General features: G+C 53.8%; 5 protein-coding genes across 6 annotated transcripts; 3 read left to right on the plus strand and 2 right to left on the minus strand.

Annotated features, from left to right (window-relative positions):
* The first annotated feature begins 5,062 nt into the window (after positions 1 to 5,062).
* LOC128268567 (pancreatic triacylglycerol lipase-like) lies at positions 5,063 to 12,326 on the plus strand. Its single transcript, XM_053005693.1, has 6 exons — positions 5,063 to 5,176; positions 8,132 to 8,274; positions 9,263 to 10,138; positions 10,210 to 10,425; positions 10,495 to 10,828; positions 10,921 to 12,326. The coding sequence occupies exons 2-6, from the start codon at positions 8,145 to 8,147 to the stop codon at positions 11,024 to 11,026; spliced, it is 1,662 nt and encodes a 553-aa protein (XP_052861653.1). The 5' UTR covers positions 5,063 to 5,176; positions 8,132 to 8,144; the 3' UTR covers positions 11,027 to 12,326.
* LOC128268568 (uncharacterized) lies at positions 12,080 to 13,694 on the minus strand. Its single transcript, XM_053005694.1, has 2 exons — positions 13,390 to 13,694; positions 12,080 to 13,315 (listed from the first exon to the last, which is right to left on the minus strand). Exons 1-2 carry the CDS (start codon positions 13,408 to 13,410, stop codon positions 12,440 to 12,442), a joined length of 897 nt encoding a protein of 298 aa, XP_052861654.1. The 5' UTR covers positions 13,411 to 13,694; the 3' UTR covers positions 12,080 to 12,439.
* A 270-nt stretch (positions 13,695 to 13,964) lies between these two features.
* On the plus strand, positions 13,965 to 15,265 carry LOC128267486 (probable U2 small nuclear ribonucleoprotein A'). Of its 2 annotated transcripts, XM_053004327.1 has the most exons (4): positions 13,965 to 14,217; positions 14,308 to 14,455; positions 14,533 to 15,026; positions 15,151 to 15,265. In XM_053004327.1, the coding sequence occupies exons 1-4, from the start codon at positions 14,136 to 14,138 to the stop codon at positions 15,174 to 15,176; spliced, it is 750 nt and encodes a 249-aa protein (XP_052860287.1). In that variant the 5' UTR covers positions 13,965 to 14,135; the 3' UTR covers positions 15,177 to 15,265. The 2 variants fall into 2 exon arrangements, with proteins under 2 accessions (XP_052860287.1, XP_052860286.1); XM_053004326.1 differs by lacking the exon at positions 15,151 to 15,265 and having other exon boundaries at positions 14,533 to 15,141.
* Positions 15,266 to 15,277: 12 nt separating this feature from the next.
* LOC128279169 (serine/threonine-protein kinase Nek2) lies at positions 15,278 to 16,171 on the minus strand. Its single transcript, XM_053017887.1, has 2 exons — positions 16,098 to 16,171; positions 15,278 to 16,031 (listed from the first exon to the last, which is right to left on the minus strand). The coding sequence occupies exons 1-2, from the start codon at positions 16,163 to 16,165 to the stop codon at positions 15,278 to 15,280; spliced, it is 822 nt and encodes a 273-aa protein (XP_052873847.1). The 5' UTR covers positions 16,166 to 16,171.
* Positions 16,172 to 16,308: 137 nt separating this feature from the next.
* LOC128277931 (eukaryotic translation initiation factor 3 subunit G) lies at positions 16,309 to 17,721 on the plus strand. The gene is made up of 3 exons (XM_053016539.1): positions 16,309 to 16,413; positions 16,625 to 17,094; positions 17,169 to 17,721. Exons 2-3 carry the CDS (start codon positions 16,644 to 16,646, stop codon positions 17,534 to 17,536), a joined length of 819 nt encoding a protein of 272 aa, XP_052872499.1. The 5' UTR covers positions 16,309 to 16,413; positions 16,625 to 16,643; the 3' UTR covers positions 17,537 to 17,721.
* Positions 17,722 to 17,941: the final 220 nt, after the last annotated feature.

The raw sequence follows: 17,941 nt of genomic DNA on the forward strand, positions 1-17,941 counted from the left end.
AATTGAGTGAGTATTAACTGAAAAGCCTTTCAAAGCGTACGTGCGTGTGTGTATCGAATGATCGTTGTGGGAGCAAACATTGATCTTCGACTAGAGCGCACCCAGAGCGCAATGGGTAGCGCCGCCGCCGCTGATGATGATGATGGTGGTGGATTCAAGAACACGACCAAGCCAACCTTCACTACCCTGGGCTACTTTGGCCCGGGTTCCCTCTCTTCTGATGGTTGGAGCCGATGGAGGTGAGCTTGTAGCGTGGTAGCCGCTATGGCCAGCCCGTGCCGGTCAAATTGCCTTTAGAACGATCGAAAAAATCTCGTTGCGCATTGTGCGCACCTGTGCTGTGTCGCTCAAGATCAACGCGTATTCCGCCTCTGATCAGCTCAAGATCACCACCCCCGTGAGAGAGAGAGGCGATGAAACTCGCTCGAAAAAAACGCTAATGCACAACTTTATGATCTTGTGCGTCACATATTTCCGTGGACGACGCTAATTACGCGAACGATAAACACTAAACCGTCGGTAAGTCGGTCCAAAAACATTTGTCTAAGAAGTAAAAACTCGAATGACGCCAATGGGCGGCCCCGAATGGGAAGTAGCCAAAAGGATACGAGGTTCCAATAGGAAGCGCCGTAAAAAGTTGCCCACACAAACACAAACACACACAGAGAATGTTCTGGAAACACGAAATTAGGTGCCCACAGTATCCGACAGCAGCGAGCACTCGGGTGTGGTGAAACCAAATGTGGAAATGGTTGTCGGTTTAGGTTTGGTCACGCAATTCCCTACCATTCGCACGCAGTGCAGCAGTTGCGATAATGTACTATATTCTATATGTACATATCGCTTAAAGAAAGCACCATTTAACGTTCATTTAGTTGGTTGCAGTTTTTACTCCTCTCGAGGCGCGCGCATGACGTAGAATTGAAATGCAAAAGTGACGCAAAAACCCGGGAGCCCGCCCGCCGTGAAGCCAAGCGCCTGAAGCCGTGCATTAGCGGGCATCGGCTCGAGTATCGGCTCGAGTATCGGTCGAGAGGAGACAAAAACAAAAAAAACAGCGAAGCAGAAATGTGTCTACCAAGTGGAAGAAAAAATCGGCCAAGAAGCCACCAACGGTCCAGTGTTGTTTGGAGAGAAAAGGGCGCGAACGAAAGCGATAGACACAGCGAGCGCACAAGCGACGAACGAGGAAGTCGAATCGTAATAAAAGCGATAGAGATACGTCAGCTGGCAGGGCGCCAGCAGGCACCGGCCTGTGAAGCTGGGATCCCGCCAGCTCCGACTTACATAACCGCGCCGCCGCCGACCGACCGACCGACATACTTTCGGTGGCTCACCCGACGGTGGCGGAGGCGGTGGCCGGGAATTTGGACCGGCCGCGCAGTTTGATCTAAATATTCCCCGCAGCCACGGCCAGCAGCCGCCCCGGAGGCTGGCCGATTTGGCCAAGCCAACCGTTTGAATTAGGACACGAAAGTAGAAAGGTGCATAGGTCGGCTTGGAAATGTCGTCGCAGCAGCCGGACCGGCAAGGTGAAGAATTTGGCGCACTCGCAACGCGAATGAGGAGTTCCAAGAAATACATTTCACGCCAGGCCGCGCCGACAACACTCAACACTGCAGGCCGAAGTATTCGCAGAAAAAAAGGGGCACCAAGGTCGGTATCGACAACTGGGACTGTCAAACGGGATTCCCTTTCAAATTTCGTACATTTTAAGGCACACCGCACCGAGCGCCACCTTTTATGCGAGAGGCCTTTCCAGGTGGGTGGGGCGGCGATCACGACTCACGATCGCACAGCCTTTCACGATTCCCAACCGAAACAATAACAAGGAAGTGACGCCATCGATTGCGAGCGCCCGCGTTGTTAGTAAACAAACAAAACGTCAACGCGCGCGAAAGATTGTCGCGATGTCGTGTTGCTCTTTCGTCTGCGAACGGGCGAATCGTTGGCCAACGTCCTCAAAAGGACTCAAACCCCCGGAATCCCCGGGCACCTCATCATCAGCGTCGCGTCGCCGTCTTCGCCGTCATCAACAATCGGATAAAACGTGACACGCTGTGCGCAACGGAGCCCTAGACATTGCGCAAGACACACAAGATTTTCATCGAGTAGTAGTGGCCCGCGCGCGATAACGTCGCCGAAGGAGCGCCGCGCCGCGCCGCGTTCCGTTTGTCGCGTATTTTAGCGGCACACACTTGCCGCTTGACCTGCCACGAGTTTCGAGTCGCGTCGCCGATGAAGAAGAAGATTCAGCGGAGTGGAGCCCACTTGAGTTTCGTCATTCTCCCGTAAACCTCGATCCGTCTTCGACGATGCACCCGCTCGCGCGGAGTCCACTTATGAGGGGGTCCGTTTCTTTCTTTCTGTATTTCAGGTCCCGAACCAAACCGTTGCTTCTGGTTCTTGCTCAACGCGCCCCCTTGCCCCGCGCGCTGCTTGTTAGGCCGGCGGCCCATACACCTATGGCCCACGCCGCGGCTGGATGGCTAGAAACCCTTCTCTCGCTCCTTGCTCGAACCGGACGCCGCTCAATTTGGTGGTTCTCGTCGACGCCGGCGGTGGTGGCCGACGCGATTGCGCGATCGACCGTCGGTCGGTCGCGACCATTATCCGATCGCGCGGCCACTCTTTTTTCGAGACTTTTCGATTCGAGTGGTTTTGCACATTCCAGCCCCCCACGGGCCCGGCCGGCCGGCCGACCGGAGTTCGAAGTGCACCGTGTCGACGGGGAAAATCTTGACGCGGTGCGCGCGCAGTTGCAGCGCCATTTGCTGCGTGCTGGCGGCGGCGGCGGCGGCGATGGTAAGCACAACAACACACACCCTTGGCAAACGTGTTTTCTTTCCTCTCGAAATCAAACCTTTTCTGGTTGACTGTGCAGCGCAGGTGGTTTCGACGGGCCGCCGCCGCCATTCGCCTGCGCTCGTTGATGCTGACGCTGGCCGTTGCTTCTAGAAAGATTCATTCGCCGCGGCCCGGTGACACCCCGGTGGTGGTGTGGTTGGTGGTGTGCGCCGTGGCCTTTACGCGGCGGAATCCCGCCTCCGGTCGAACTGGTTGACCGACCGACAGACGAGACGATTAACCGTTAGGCCGGATGGGTGTCGAATTTGATCGCACTGTGATGGTGGTGGCTTGACCCTTGGAACAGGGAGTTTTCCAACAAACTCCGACTGCCGTGAAACTGACCAACAACATTCCTTCTCACCAGTGTTTCGCTTTCATCCAGACAAATTTATGCGAACGGTATCTCCGGAAGGTGAAACTTATGCGCTGGACGGAGTCCCGAGCGCCCCTTATTCCGGAGTCGACGGCTCAGAAGCTATCTTGCGCCGGACTGTCGCAGCGGACGAAAAGTGAAACCAAGTGGCCCCGTCGGTCATCAACCCGACCTGGAGACCGGTTGCCGAAAGCGGGACCGAGCGAGCGACCGTTTTTCGGTGGCGTCTTTCTAGCTGCCAGCTGGAGGTTCTAGAACTTACTACCGCGTGTTGTTTCGTGTTTCCGTGTGACCATCGCTTGGAGAAGAATGGTCAGCAGCCTCGAGAAATCTAATCAATTTGTTGCAAAGAAACACAGACATTACAAAGTGCCTATCATTACTGATATTTCACAAGAAGCAACTTATTATTGAACCGAAAAACGCGCGAAGTTTCCGAATCCAGCGATCGCAATCCGATTGCATCAAATGCGCGCGGTCAAGAGCGCGTACATTAATTGTCCTGTCCGCCGAGACACGAGAAGAGAACACGTGGCGTGGCACGTTAATTAGCAAGTTAAATTTAAACTGGTCCACCACACGGAACGACGAGCCCATCGATCTTGCTTGTTGAGCCACAACCCTCAGCTCAAGTCATCCCGCGCCCCGAGTCACATTTATTCGAAGGTCCCCCACACACGGTTTTGTAAACCGCTGTGTTTCTCTCGCTCTCACGCGGGCGCGGGCCAGGGGGAGCACCACACTATTTATGCTTGATTCGTCGTCGACTCCATCATCATTATGAAACGACATAAATGACATTCAAAGCCACCCCGCCGATCGATGATGGCCCCCCCCCGTTCGATGGGATGGGCACACTTGATCCCTCACGGGTCGAAAATGTGCAGAGCTGCATCCCCCGAGGTACACACACACACACACACACGCCGCCACCACCAACATACCAGAGGAAAGAGAAGCTTACACGATCGAGCCAAAGAACCACCGAGAAGCTTTCAAGGGGCTCGCGCGCTCGCTCGTCCGCTCGCTCTCCTGAGTGTGCGCTGAGAGTGCGAGAGAGCGAGAGTGTGGCCACGCCGAGATCGAGAGCTTTTGGTAAAACCATGCCCCTCCGTGGCCAGGGCGTTTATTCGATCGATGGCCGTTCACAATTGAGGTGGGTTTTCTGTCGGGCGTCACGCGCGCGGCGAACGATCGCACGATTGCACATAGTGGATTAAGGAGTATAGTGTCACTTTCGGGGTTTCTGGGGGTTCGGCCGTAGTGTGCTGTGATCGTTGCAACGGAAATTGGTGCGCCCATATTCCCCAGCGTTTAGCGCGAGTGGCAAAACGCGAGTGAAACCATAAGCCATTTTCCGGTATTTCGGTCGTCGTCCCATTCGACCGCGTGTCCCATTCGTGTCAAACAGCAGAAACGGAACGGAATCGGAACGTTTTCCTTACCACGCACACACACATACACACACACACAGAGCCTACTCGAATGAAATAGAAAGAGAAACGAGGAAGCAAACGGCAAACGACAAGCCACCATCACAGTAGCCACTGTGCGCGCCCCGATCAGTGTTGAGCCGAAGTACCCGGCAAGAAAAGTGGATTTTAAGGTCTTTAAGGTCTAATTTTCCTAACAAACCAGCAAGCCCTTTCCAGTGTCTTTAGAGTGCCACTTTCAGTTCATTCATATCGTTAAGAGAGGGTGATTAGGCTGCGTGACCTAATATCGTTCTGTCTTTGATTCTGTCCCTCAGGAAGTACGTGATCAGCACGCAGTGTGATCGCCAGTGAAAAGAAAAACATAAACAGAAACAGTTCCTGCCCGCGTTCCAGTGTGTATTACGAGATCGAGTCAAAAATAGAAAGCATATCCTACCAGAGCCTGCACACAACCCGACCGCCAGGCTCTCTCACTTCCCAGTGAGAATCGACAGTTTTGATGCATAGGCTCCTAACCGTAAGTACACGGCGCTACGGGTAGTTAAATCGTCTATCTAGCTCGGCGTTTGCGGGACTACGGCAACTTTCGACCGCGGCGCGCGCACACGGGAGGGATTTAATTTCACTTTCATTACGAGTCCGAGGGGTGTCGTGTGGTCGCGCGGCGCTCGCGGATCGCGCGTACGTAACCGCGGTTTGTTTACGGCGAGTGCAGCAAACGCGCGGCCCGTCAGCCATTCGGTCGCCTCGCTTCTCCTGTCAGGCCCGCCAGTAATCCTCGAAGGATCGTGGAGGTGGAGCCAAAGAATGTGGTTTCCCATTAAAATGGTCCCAGCGGTCCAAACTCTGCGCGCGCCCGTCTGCGTGTGATGTTACTAAGCTTACCGTCTTTTTAGAATTCCACTTGATTCCTCGGCCACTGCCGCCGAAGAAAACCTCCACCATATTTCTTCTCGAAGCTTTTTTTTCAACGCCCCAAACGCCCCAATCGACCCCATGGGGGGGCGCAGTGGGGGCACCACCGCAACGCAGCCAACCAGTCATTGAACGCGATGCGAATTCGAAAACAAGTCTGCCGCGGCCCCACACACACACACACACACGCGAACACGGTGGTGAAGCACGGGCCGTCACTGCGTTGGGCGGGTGTTGTTGAGGTGACGAAATGGCAACGAAATCCAAAAAGAATAATCGAAGGTTAGCACACAAACAGTCCGCGGTCGACGCGCACCAAAACATGCTCTCGATGCGCGCCTGGGCCGCGGCCGTGTTTGCCGTGTGTCGTACAGGTCGTCGTGGAAATCCGCCGCTAGCCGCCGCGGGGCGGACGACCACTTTTGACATCCCAACCAACCACCCTCTGCAGCAGCGCGGTGTTTAGGGAAGTGCGATCGCCCCTAAGACCGGATTCCCGGGACCGGGTTGGCGGGGCCCGTTTGCTAGCTAGCCGGCAACCTGTTTCTAATTCCTGCCTCACGACGGACTGGCCGACGGAAGGAAGGAAACGGCAAAACCAGTCTTCTTCGCTGCCGCCGTCGCCGCATGCATGTTGCCAATTATGTTGCCCGTCCGCCGGATGATCTGGGAAATGGCACCGTCGGGCGCCCTCCGGCTAATGAGTCCGGCCGGAGAAAGGCTTACAGTCCCCGGCCCGGCCCGACCCGGCGTGACATTTGCGGGCGGGGTCGGTACTCTAACGAGCTGGGGCCGGGCCAGGCAAGGACACTTTGCACAACGTGCCGGGAAGCGTGCCGGGCTTGAAGAATTCAATATTTGTTCACCCACCGCCGGGTGTCTCCGGTGTCTCCGGTGACGGAGTTTCGCAAGTCATTCGCGTTACCGGTGGTTCGCGGTTGAAGGTGGATCTCGTTTTCTGTGTTCGAGATGTGTATCGCGTTGCACATTTCAAGGTAACGTGGCGCGCGCGCTCGATGATTAAGGGATTAGAGCCTTTCCCAAGTGTGCGAGTGTACGGTTCAATGGACAGCGCACTGGGGCCGCTTTTTGGGGTAGGACTTCTTCACCAAAAAACGGATCTGTGTCAGCCGCGCTCAGCGACCTGTAAAAAGCTAGCCCATTCGTTATTAGGCGGACTGCTATTTTGGCCCGCTTTCCGCGGCTCGACCCACGGCGGCGGCGGCGGGATGATATAATCCTTCCACCTAAACGAGGCGCGCCCAAACGCTCTCGCTCTCGCGGTCTGGCGGTGATCGGCAATGTTATGATTGTTGCGGTGCTCTTCAAATGAAAGTTTTCTTGTTTTCGGCTTTTCTGCTCCATTTTTCGTTCGGCCATTCGGCCATTAGGTTGCGATATGTTGCGAGTCGGTTTGGTTGTTGAACTTGTTCGAACCGAAAGTGTTGAGTGATTGGCGTGCAGTTTGGTACGCAGTCCACCACCCGGTTGGGTGTCTTTAATGAAAACGATTATTAAATCGGCCAACGGAGACCGCCTGATAAGCGGTTTGGAATGGAATGTCGGGTTCGTCACTTAAAATCCTCAGTCCACTCGCGCAGGTCTTTTGTGCGATTTTCGCAAATCCGATTCGCATTTGCAATAGTTAATCATTAGGTCGCCTAAATACACACCCCGCGCGGGGTCGCATTCCGTGCTGTGGATGCGTCCATCCGTTAAACATAAATAGGCCCCCAAATTATCTCCGCACCACAAAGCGGGAGTATGTTTTCCGCAATCAATCCGCGAATCGGAGACCGCGGAGCGTGGTCGAACCCGGCTGCTACATTTTATTTAATTACAAATCAAACGCTAACCACCCTCTTTGTGACCACACACACGCGCGCGAGACAGCGAGTGGAACGCCTTGCCTCACTCGCAACGCCGTTCCGACCGTTGGTTAAACTTTCTTTTTCAAACCCAGGCGTGGGGGACCACCGTTAATGTGAAAATTGGCACCGGGGGAACAGGGGGTTTCGCGGCTGAGGGCAGTCACTTTCTTGGCACCGCGTTTCCGCAACCGGGAACCGGCCGCTTCACCCGCTGACACTTTGGATCTGTCGAACCGTCCGTCCGAGACGAGTCGAGTGGCGGTGGCGGCCAACAAATTGCAGGGCCCCCGTGATCGATCGATCGATCGGGTGCAGGGAGAGGGGCCTTACGTCAGTCAACGTTTTCCCGGATGGGCTGTCACAGCGGGAAGGTGGTGCACTGCTACAGATGCAACCGAGGCGCTGGGGGTGCCCAGGAATCCCGGATGAAACGAACCGAAGACGAACGGGCCCTGGAAACCTGGATAATTTTTTAGGTACTCATCAGTGTAAGGGAGCTGCCGTGATGCGGTTACGTGACGTGTATTAGGCAGGAATTTTTGCACGAACCGGCCGGGACAAGGCGATTAGAGCTCCAACGCGCTAACGTTTTACCTACCAATTTATCAATTATTTCCATTCCTCCGGTGTCCAGGGTCAGACCACCATTTTCATCGTTTCCCATTGTTTCCTCTTGCCACTTGCAGACACACCAAAACGATGTTGAGCTTCCTAGCTTCATCATTATTAGCTATAAGCATCATCTGCTCGGTTGATCCCGGGGCGGCTGGTCCCCTGGATGCGCTCAGCTGGGCCCGGATGGACAACATCAATCTGCCATGGTTGCCATGTAAGTACACTTCTTTGTGATAACGTTTCCGCATTGTTCAATGCCACCACACGTGCGGATGGGCTACCGCTACCGAGCACCGAGCCTAGAACGAATGCTTAGGCTAACAACAACCCGTTTGGCTTGGGCGCGACCACGAAGAGGCACCACCGTTCCAAGGTCACGTCACGGTTTCTCGCCACACAAAGATTCGGTGCCGGTCAGCCCGGGGTCGGTCAGACTATCGAGGACGTCATCATGTGCGTGGCGGTGGTTGGACAAAAAAGTGTCACTGGCGTGCCACCAATTAACCGTTTTTGTCTTTTGCCCCCCTGGCTAATTACTTAATTTTTTAACGTGACTTTTGTGCTCCTTGACAGTCTTCTTTCCTCGAAAAGCGATTGCCATCGATTGGCAAGGCTGCCTTCGGCTGCCACGGCTGCTGATGGCGCTGTCGAAAGTGTTGAATAATCGATCGCTCAAAGGCGATCGCTTCCATTTTTGTTGTTCACACACACACACACACACACAGGTGGGGCTTCGGTTAGAAGATCATAATTGGAACGCGTTTGCGATAGAGGCTCGGTGTGTGTTGCACCGGCGTTGAACACTTTCTTCATACACCACAGAGGCAGAGCCAGGCCAGGCGCTCGCATCGCAAGGCCGCTAAGCTCCTCGTCGTCGTTGTCTTTCCTTCGCCATCATTTCCATACCGAACACCGTGGTCGGAGATCAATTGGAAATCAGTGATCGCCGGGGTGAACCGCGTGACGCGCGGTTGCGCGCGATCGCACGAAGGTCACACAATGATAATTTGCTACAACCGTCGCCGCCGCCGCCGTCACCGTTGCACCGCACGGCACGGCGTACAAAAAAGTGGGTCGCCGGCAGCCTCTCGCCCTCTCTCTGTCTCTGTATCTCACTCGCTCGGTGTGAAAATTGCACTTTTTTCCCCCCAAAAACGCCCAGCACTAATTCGCCCGTGTTCGTGTGCCCCTTTCGATTGCAGATGAAAACATGTCGCGATGCTACGGTGATTTGGGGTGCCTGAACATCACCAAGGACTGGTACCATCTGATCTTTCGGCCGTTCAACGTGTTCCCGCTGCCGCGGAGCGTGATTAACACGCGGTTCATACTGTACACGGAGAAGAACCCGACCGACGGGCAGCTGCTGCAGGCGGAAGTGAAGGACACGATGGCGAAGTCGCACTTCAACGCGGAGTGGCCGACCAAGTTCATCATCCACGGGTTCATCGATACGCCCCTGTCGAACTGGGTGTCGGAGATGCGCGACGAGCTGATAACGCGCGGATCGCTCAACGTGATCGTGGTCGACTGGGCCGGCGGCTCGCTGCCACTGTACACGCAGGCCACGGCCAACACGCGGCTGGTGGGGCTGGAGATAGCGTACCTGATCCGCAAACTGCAGGAGTACCACGGGCTGCGGCCGGAAGACGTGCACCTGATCGGTCACTCGCTCGGCGCGCACACGGCAGCGTACGCCGGCGAGAGGATCGCGGGTTTGGGCCGCATCACGGGCCTGGATCCGGCGGAACCGTATTTCCAGGGTATGGGGCCGATCGTTCGGCTCGATCCATCCGACGCAACGCTCGTCGACGTGATCCACACGGACGGCCGCAGCGTGTTCCGGCTCGAAATCCCCGGCTACGGTATGTCACACGCCTGCGGTCATCTGGACTTTTACCCGAACAACGGCAAGGAGCAACCGGGCTGTGCGCTGTCGCAGGAGGGCGCGGCCACCATTCCGCTCACACTCATCAAGGATGGCATCGAGGAGGCGTCCCGTGTGCTGCTGGCGTGCAACCACATTCGGGCCATCAAGCTGTTCATCGACAGCATCAACGGGAAGTGCCCGTATGTCGGTAAGTCGTCAGCGTCAGTGGCCGCCGTAAACCCTTCGCGTCCTAAAGTCCGGCGTCTCTCTATCCGACAGCTCATCGGTGCCCCTCGTATCAGCATTTCCTCAGCGGGAACTGCTTCAAGTGCACCGCCGGTAATTGCGCCCTCATGGGATACCACGCGTCCCTGCCCATCACGACGGCCAAACAGAACGTGTCCGAAAACGATGTCGTGATCGGTTCGTCCGTCCCGGTGGCTCCGCAGCCGGGAAAATACTTCCTGGCCACGGGCCGTGATTTTCCCTTCTGTCGTAAGTATTCGCAAAAACGCGCCCATTGCGCACCTTGATCCAACACTTGACCTCCCTCCTCTCTTGCAGAGCGCCACTACCGGTTCACGGTGGAACTGGCAAAGCCCAAAATAGCCGAAACCTGGGTGCAGGGCCACCTCACGGCGGGAATCTTCTCCGAGCGCGGTGCCCTTCGCAGCATTGACCTTACGCCGAAGGGGACGGCACGGTTGGAACACGGCACCACCTATCAGGTGGTGGTCACCAACCCGCACGATCTCGGCGATCGGATTCGAAAGGTGGAGCTCTCGTGGACCCACGACATGAACGTCCTCGAGCCGACGACGCTGTGCCTGTTCTGGTGCAACAGCCATCTGTACGTGAAATCGATACAGGTCGAAACGATGCAGATGCCATCGCGAGAGTAAGTAGTAGCCTGGCCCCTCGGTTCGATGTCGGTCCAATCTGCATCTGCTTTGCTTTTTTTCTCTCTCTCTCTCTCTCTCTCTTGCTTAGGAAGCGAAACATTGAGTACTCCAATAAGCTGTGCGCTCCGAAGCGCGACTACGCCGACATTGCCAGCCGGGGTTCGTACTCGTTCTATGACAACTGCAAGCGGTAGAGGTCGGGGGGTTAGGTCGATAGCGATCCCAGCAACCGACGGTTGCAGACATCGTGCAGACGATTTCAAACTTAGTGTGAGCGTGTGTGTATGTTCTTCACCAGTGTGCATCGAGGAGTCATTCCGTACACACACACGCGCGCGCACGCAGCACCTTTTCACATGTGATTTACTCGATTATCGTTCGCCGTAACTAGCCCCTAGCAGAGCAGCGTTCATCTGGTAGCGTTTATTATAGTTAGTTGTCGTGTTAAGGACTCGCTTTCGACTGCTGCTCTATTTTTGTTTCGGTCCCCCGACCACCCCCCGCCCAACCGACTTTTCTCGACTCGCGCCAGCCCGCGCCAGCCCGCGCCCGAGTGTGCTCACGTGCGAGAAGAATTCTATACTACACATCTCGCGCGCGCCGCGAGTCTCAAGGTGAGCCGGCCGGAGTGAGCGACGAGAAAGCGGCGCGTGAGTTGTGTGATTGTGCCACTGGACGGTGAGAGTGAGCGTTTGTGGTGTATTTGGGCTCTTCAGTGTGAGGATCGCGCGGGCTTTTCACAACCTTCCGGTCGGTTCCGGAACCTCGCCTCGAAGCCCAGCCCTCCCGCGCCCATCCGCTAGCCATCCTTTCGAACCGAGCGTTGCCGATTTAAATCATTTCTATGAAATATTCCACTACTCACGCACTACTACTTCCTGCCTACTTTTAGCGTAGTTTTCCTAGAGTGTGTGGACCTCGTTTATAGTGTTTAGAGCGCGTAGAGAGTGTTCCGAAAAGGGCTCTTGCCACCCTGCGGAAACAATGCGGAGTACAGCCGTCAGAGTCAGAGAAAGAGAGAGAAAAAATGACAAATGACCTAAGGATATAGGCAAAAATGGGACAGCGCAAACGCCGCTTGGTTTGGGATGAACAGTTTGGGGATAGAGGGGGTCCAAACCCAAGTGAAACAGTTCCCACAGATTGCGCAGCATGCTGCTCATCGCCCAGATGCGGGTTGATGCGGAGGATCGGAGGTTTTCTTTACCCTTCGGGAGCCATATAAAAGTACGCGTTAGTTTTATGTTGTTTCGATTTTGTTTTATTACTATTCATGTAGTCGAAGAAAATGGCCTAACACATACGCTAAGATCGTTAGAGACACACAGGGGAAGCTTGTTAGAATGACGGGGCGGCCACCGGTCATTCGTGGCCGTTTCCCCGTTGCCGCGTTTATTTTATTGTTTGTTTTTTGTTACGGACAACTGTATTGTGATACCTTATCAACCGAAAAGAGTGAATTGTGTAAATTATGAAATAAAACGATACCTTTTATTTCGTGTACCTTCGTCTTCGTCGTCGTCCTTAGAGCTGATACGAACCGAACCGTCCGTACTTTCGTCTTCCATTTTAAAACTAATTAACGCTCCGATGCGCGCCGATTTCGGTTACAGAACCGACTGTTGCATGCCGCTGCCACCGTTGTTGCTATCGTTCATTAGCGCCTGGGCCAGATCACTGACGCCGTTCGACAGGGCCAGTATCGCGGACGACATGTTGGTGAGGGCTTGGGCGATGGCATACTTGGAGTCGTCAATCTTTCGCTTTTTCATCACCGTTTCGAGCTTCTCGGTGTTTCGCTTCAGATTCTCCTTCAGCCGCACCTCGGCCACGATCGGCGGCTTGGGTCGCAGGAATTCGCTCGTGGCGCTGGTGAGGCTGTTGACCGCCGACAGCTCGATGGAGTACTCCGCCGTCGCATGGTTTTGGGCCGGTTTCAGCTCCTCCTCGGAGGCTTTGCGGATGTGCAGTTCCGTGGTCACGGTTTGTGCCGTGCCGTCCATGTCGTTCTTGGTGAAGGAAACGTACTCTTCGTCCACCAGCTGGTCTTCGTTATAGTTTTCCACCACAATTTCCTCCTTTTGTACGCCGGTGTCCTCCGGGTAGTACTCTTCGACGGGGGCAATTCCCATCTCGGCCGTGGCGTCGACCGATTTCGTCCAATTTTCGAGCACATCGTAGCAGTTGCCCACGCGCAGAATGCGCACCTCCAGCGGCGTGGGTCCGATCCGCCGCGAACGCCCTTCCATCACGAGGCGGCTCTTGCGGCGCAGGTTTATGATGACGTCCGCCCAGTACTTCACCCACTTCGAGATCGGTTTTACCGTGCCCCCTTCTATCTTGTTCAACCGCTGCGCCGCGTCGGTCCAGAACTTGGTGCGTTCTTTGCTATCGTCCAGACTCTCTAGCTTCATCTTCTGCTGGTACTCCTCGAATATCCGTACGAGCTCTTCTTTCTGCACGTTGGACGCACTTTTGGGTTTCTGTTTCGGGCGATCATCCAGAAATGCTTCAGTTACCGCTCGGTCACTCAAACTCGGTCCAAAACCGTACTTACGTCTACAGTCGCGAGGTCCATCGGGAGTATTTATCCACGCGAAAAGTCTCGGGGAACGCGGTCATCAACACACTTGTCGCTTCGATTTAGCGTCCCTCCGCCTTGCCGTCCATTGGCCTGGCCCGGTTCGTATTTACAATAATCGCGCGCTTTTCGCCACTACCAACGGCGCCCGCACGATGAGCGGGTAACGATGTAAATATTTTCGGTGAATCGAGGCGACGAAAGATTCTCACTAAATCAGCACGAGTTTTCTCATCGAAAAGCTTCTCAGCCTCATCAGCAGCAAATCAACTTGGCGACCATTTTGCCATCACTCGCCTGACGTGAACGCGAGCGCTGGGAACCCGGTGAAAAAACTCTCCGGCTCACGTTAGGTCAGTGGACGGTGTGTGTGTGTGTTTATTGCGCATTCACTTCTCATCGCACGAGTAAAGGGAGGAGGTTGACCGTGTAGCGTACGCTGTTTTCAAAGCTTTCAAGGATTTGGCCAACCCAATCAAGTACCAGTATTGTCCGCGTTCGTTAAAAAGGAAACGATATTTTCAACAAACCGCAGCCCGTGGCAACAATTCGCACCTCACCAAACGCTTCTCGCTTGGTACGAGTGTAGTGGGAACCTTTTTTACCGGGCGCACCCTAGACTGACAGTTCCCTCGTAAAAGCCGCTGGACGAGACAACCAAAACAAGCGCGTCCTCGTTTCTCACCTTTGCACAGCAATTACGATTGTAATAAGGCATCGAAATGGTGAAGCTTACGCCCGAATTGATAAATCAATCGATGCAATATATGAACCCGTGCCGGGATCGAGAATTGGATCTCCGAGGTAAGTCACGAGCGATACGAACTCGCGGCGCCGACGCCGACGCCGAGCGTGTCTTTCCAACCTAACCAATTGGGTGTTCTTCCTTGGCAGGCTACAAAATACCGCAGATTGAGAATATGGGAGCCACTTTGGACCAGTTCGATACGATCGACTTCTCCGACAACGACATCCGCAAGCTGGACGGCTTCCCGCGTCTTCCGCGGTTAAAGTGTCTTTTGCTAAACAATAACCGCATTGTGTGAGTGACCGTTGTGCAAAAACACTCTGGCCCCGGTGGTGTTTCCATCTGTATCGTGCTTTGCTTCCCATTCGCAGACGGATAAGTGAAGACCTTCACGAATCGTTACCGAGCCTGCAGAGCGTGATACTGACGGGCAACAACATCCAGGAACTGGGCGACTTGGAGCCGCTAACAAAGCTGGCCAATCTGGAAACGCTCAGCCTGCTGACGAACCCCGTCTCGACCAAGCAACACTACCGTGAGTACGTGGCGTTTCGATTCCCTAGCTTACGGCTTTTAGATTTCCGAAAGATCAAACAGAAGGAACGCGAAGCGGCCAATGTGTTGTTTAAATCGAAAAAAGGCAAGGAGGTGCATAAAGAAATTATGCGAAAAGCCAAACAGGCCGGAGGGCAGGCGGGATTGGCAGCGAACGCGGGTTCGACCGAGAAGCAAACGATGCAGAACGCCAGTCCGGCCGATATCCAAAAAATACGGGAAGCCATCAAACGCGCCACGAACCTGCACGAAGTCGAACGCCTCACCCGAATGCTGCAGTCTGGTCAAATAAGCGGCGAATTTTTGAACGGTAACTTCGGCGCAACACACCAACTGCCAACCGCTCGCGGATGGCGTTTGATGATGATTTAAACTAAATTTTCAACCGCTTTACATTCTATTCGTTTTTTTTATTATCGTTTCTCATCCGCCAGGTAATAGTGTCACAGAAACGGACTAAAAGCTACAGTAGGAACAGATACAATATTCTGGCGGATGGCCGCATTAGGTCGAGAAGCGTATTAAAAATAAAATAAAACAAAACAACTGAACATTCGTACACTAGTCAGCGCGATCAAGAAGTTGCACAATGGCCGATTCTTTCAGGATTGCTTCCAACGTCCACCGCTTGCGCACACTAACCTGAACCATCATATCACAGAGCGTTTGAAAGGCCGGCGAGTATCCGTGACGTTTGCAATCGATTTGAGGCACTCGAAACTTCCGCTTACTGCTACTTCCCCCTACGAACCTGTCCACGAAAGGGTGTTCCAGGGCGCACAGCTCGTAGAAAATTATGCCCAAAGCCCACACATCGCTCTTGTAATCGTAGTCTCTTCCCTTCGCTACTTCCGGCGCCATGTAGAGCGGGGTGCCGACGATCGTACGGTTCGGGTCACCGTCGTGCATAATTTTTGCAATTCCAAAATCGGCCAACTTTAACCGATTGTCGGCGCTGATCAACACGTTGGCGGGCTTCAAATCGCGGTGTATCACGTTTCTTTGGTGCAGGTAAACGAGTCCGTCGGCTATGTCGGCAAACTTTGCCAGGACCGTGTGCTGATTGAGAAACACTCCGTCACTAGATCGTCGCTCCAGAAAGCTCGCCAAGTTGCCACGTTCCGCGTACTCGAGCACTATATTCCAGCTGGTTGCTGTTTGATAGTAACCTATGTACTGAACAATTCGTGGATGGTAGATTTGAGACAGAACGGTGTGCTCCTTCAGCACGGCCTGGTAAGCGTACTCCGGGCTATCGTAAGGAATGCTTTTCACGACCACCAGCTCGTTCCAGTATCGAAAGAGTCCCACGGAACTGAGGGGAAATGCAAAGATTGTAAGCAAAGGACCGTCGACACATGGGTACCAAGTGTTCCTTTACCTGCCATAACATCCCTCGGCCAACACCTTTTGCAATTTCAAATGGCAAGCATCGCTGCTCACGTTCATTGTGGAGTGGAATTGTTTCAATTTAAGTGGTTTTAACATTCGTTTCTCCTGCAACGCCTTAAACTTAAAACTTCTAACTAACGTCGAACACTGTGGCGATGACAGCATCGTTACGTCAAAGTGACAGCTGCGTCTTTTGCTCAGCCACACAGAAGTGGCGAAATCGTGAAATCCGTGTCCACGATTTTCATCGCACAGAAAGTGTTCCGTTCGGAATAAACTGGTCGTTTGCAACTTACTGTGTGAAGGTAAGCATGGCGTTCAACAATAATATCAAAGATTCGTGTGAAAGCCGGCGTGGAAATGCCACCAGCACACGATTTCAGTGCAGCTTTCCGCATGGGTTTGCCGATTGCCTAGTGACGTCTGCACTCTGCGGAACTGTCAAAGCGTCGCTGCTTGCTTCGTCGTCTGTGCTCATCTACGTTGTGTTTTTTTTTCATCTGATTCTGCTCGTAGACACTCCAAGCGCCCCAAAATGCCGGCGTTGGAGGACATCAAAACTTCCTGGGCCGATGATGTTGAGGCCGATCCCGCGTCGCTGCCGCCACCTTCCGAGGTGGTTGAAAACGGACAGAAGGTCGTGACGGAGTACAAGTACAACAAGGATGATAAGAAGGTGAAAGTGGTGCGCACGTACAAGATCAGCCGGGTCATTGTGCCGAAGAGTGTGGCCAGGAGGAAGAATCTGAAAAAGTTTGGCGATTCGACCACCGATCGGCCCGGTCCGAACCCGCAGACCACGATGGTCTCGGAAGACATCTTCATGCAGTTCGTGACCAACAAGGAGGAAGAGCAGAAGGCCGAAAGTGCGCTGGAAACATTGAAGAACATTGCCAAGTGTCGTATCTGCGAGGGCGAACATTGGTCCGTGCAGTGTCCGTACAAGGGCACACCGTACGACAAACCGGTAAAGACGGCCGCCCCAGGTTTGTAAACAAAGCCCCGCGAAAGGGTCTACCCCACATTACCAATGTATGCTTGTTTTACGATTTCGCCACAGCACAACCGGAAGCGGCATCAATCGGAAACAAACCCGGCAAATACGTGCCGCCGCACATCAAGGAGAGCCAGGCGAAGGGCGGTCTTGGGGGCCCGATGCGTGGCCGTGACGATACCAGCGCCATCCGCATCTCGAACCTGTCGGAAGCCATGACGGAAGCCGATCTCGAGGAGCTGGTCAAGAAGTTTGGTCCGCACACGAAAATGTTCTTGTCGCGCGACAAAAGCACCGGCTTGTGCAAGGGCTTTGCGTACGTTCACTTCCGTTCCCGCCGCGATGCCGCCACCGCGATCGAGGTGCTCAACGGCTACGGTTACGATCATCTTATTCTGAGCGTAGAATGGTCTAAGCCGCAGAACCCGCAGTAAGGCAGGCGACCGTAATTGATTCCTTTCGATTCCAGCAAAATGCGGTACGGGGCAAAGTATCGGAGCGAACATCAGGATAAAATAAGTTACAGTTCGGAGACGGAATGTGAAGAACTACAATTGGTCTAGAGTCTTTACTTTTGGAAAAGCATTAATTTAATCGGTCGAAAGAAATAAACGCTGAGCGTTCAAGCAGTACAAGAAAGTCGTACCGCCGTGAAATTTTAATGAAAACATTTCATTTTAATGATATTTAATGAAAATAGAATATTTCACGCGAACATTTCAAATTTGAAAATTCTAAATGAAATATTTCGAAATTAGTTTAAACTTTTTGTCGTTTTTGAAAGCCGGTTTTGTTTCGCGATAAAATCGAAAAACAAAAGGGCTGTTTTTAAATGTGTT

The sequence above is a fragment of the Anopheles cruzii genome, chromosome 2 (genome assembly GCF_943734635.1).
Source record: "Anopheles cruzii chromosome 2, idAnoCruzAS_RS32_06, whole genome shotgun sequence".
NCBI classification, from domain to species: domain Eukaryota; kingdom Metazoa; phylum Arthropoda; class Insecta; order Diptera; family Culicidae; genus Anopheles; species Anopheles cruzii.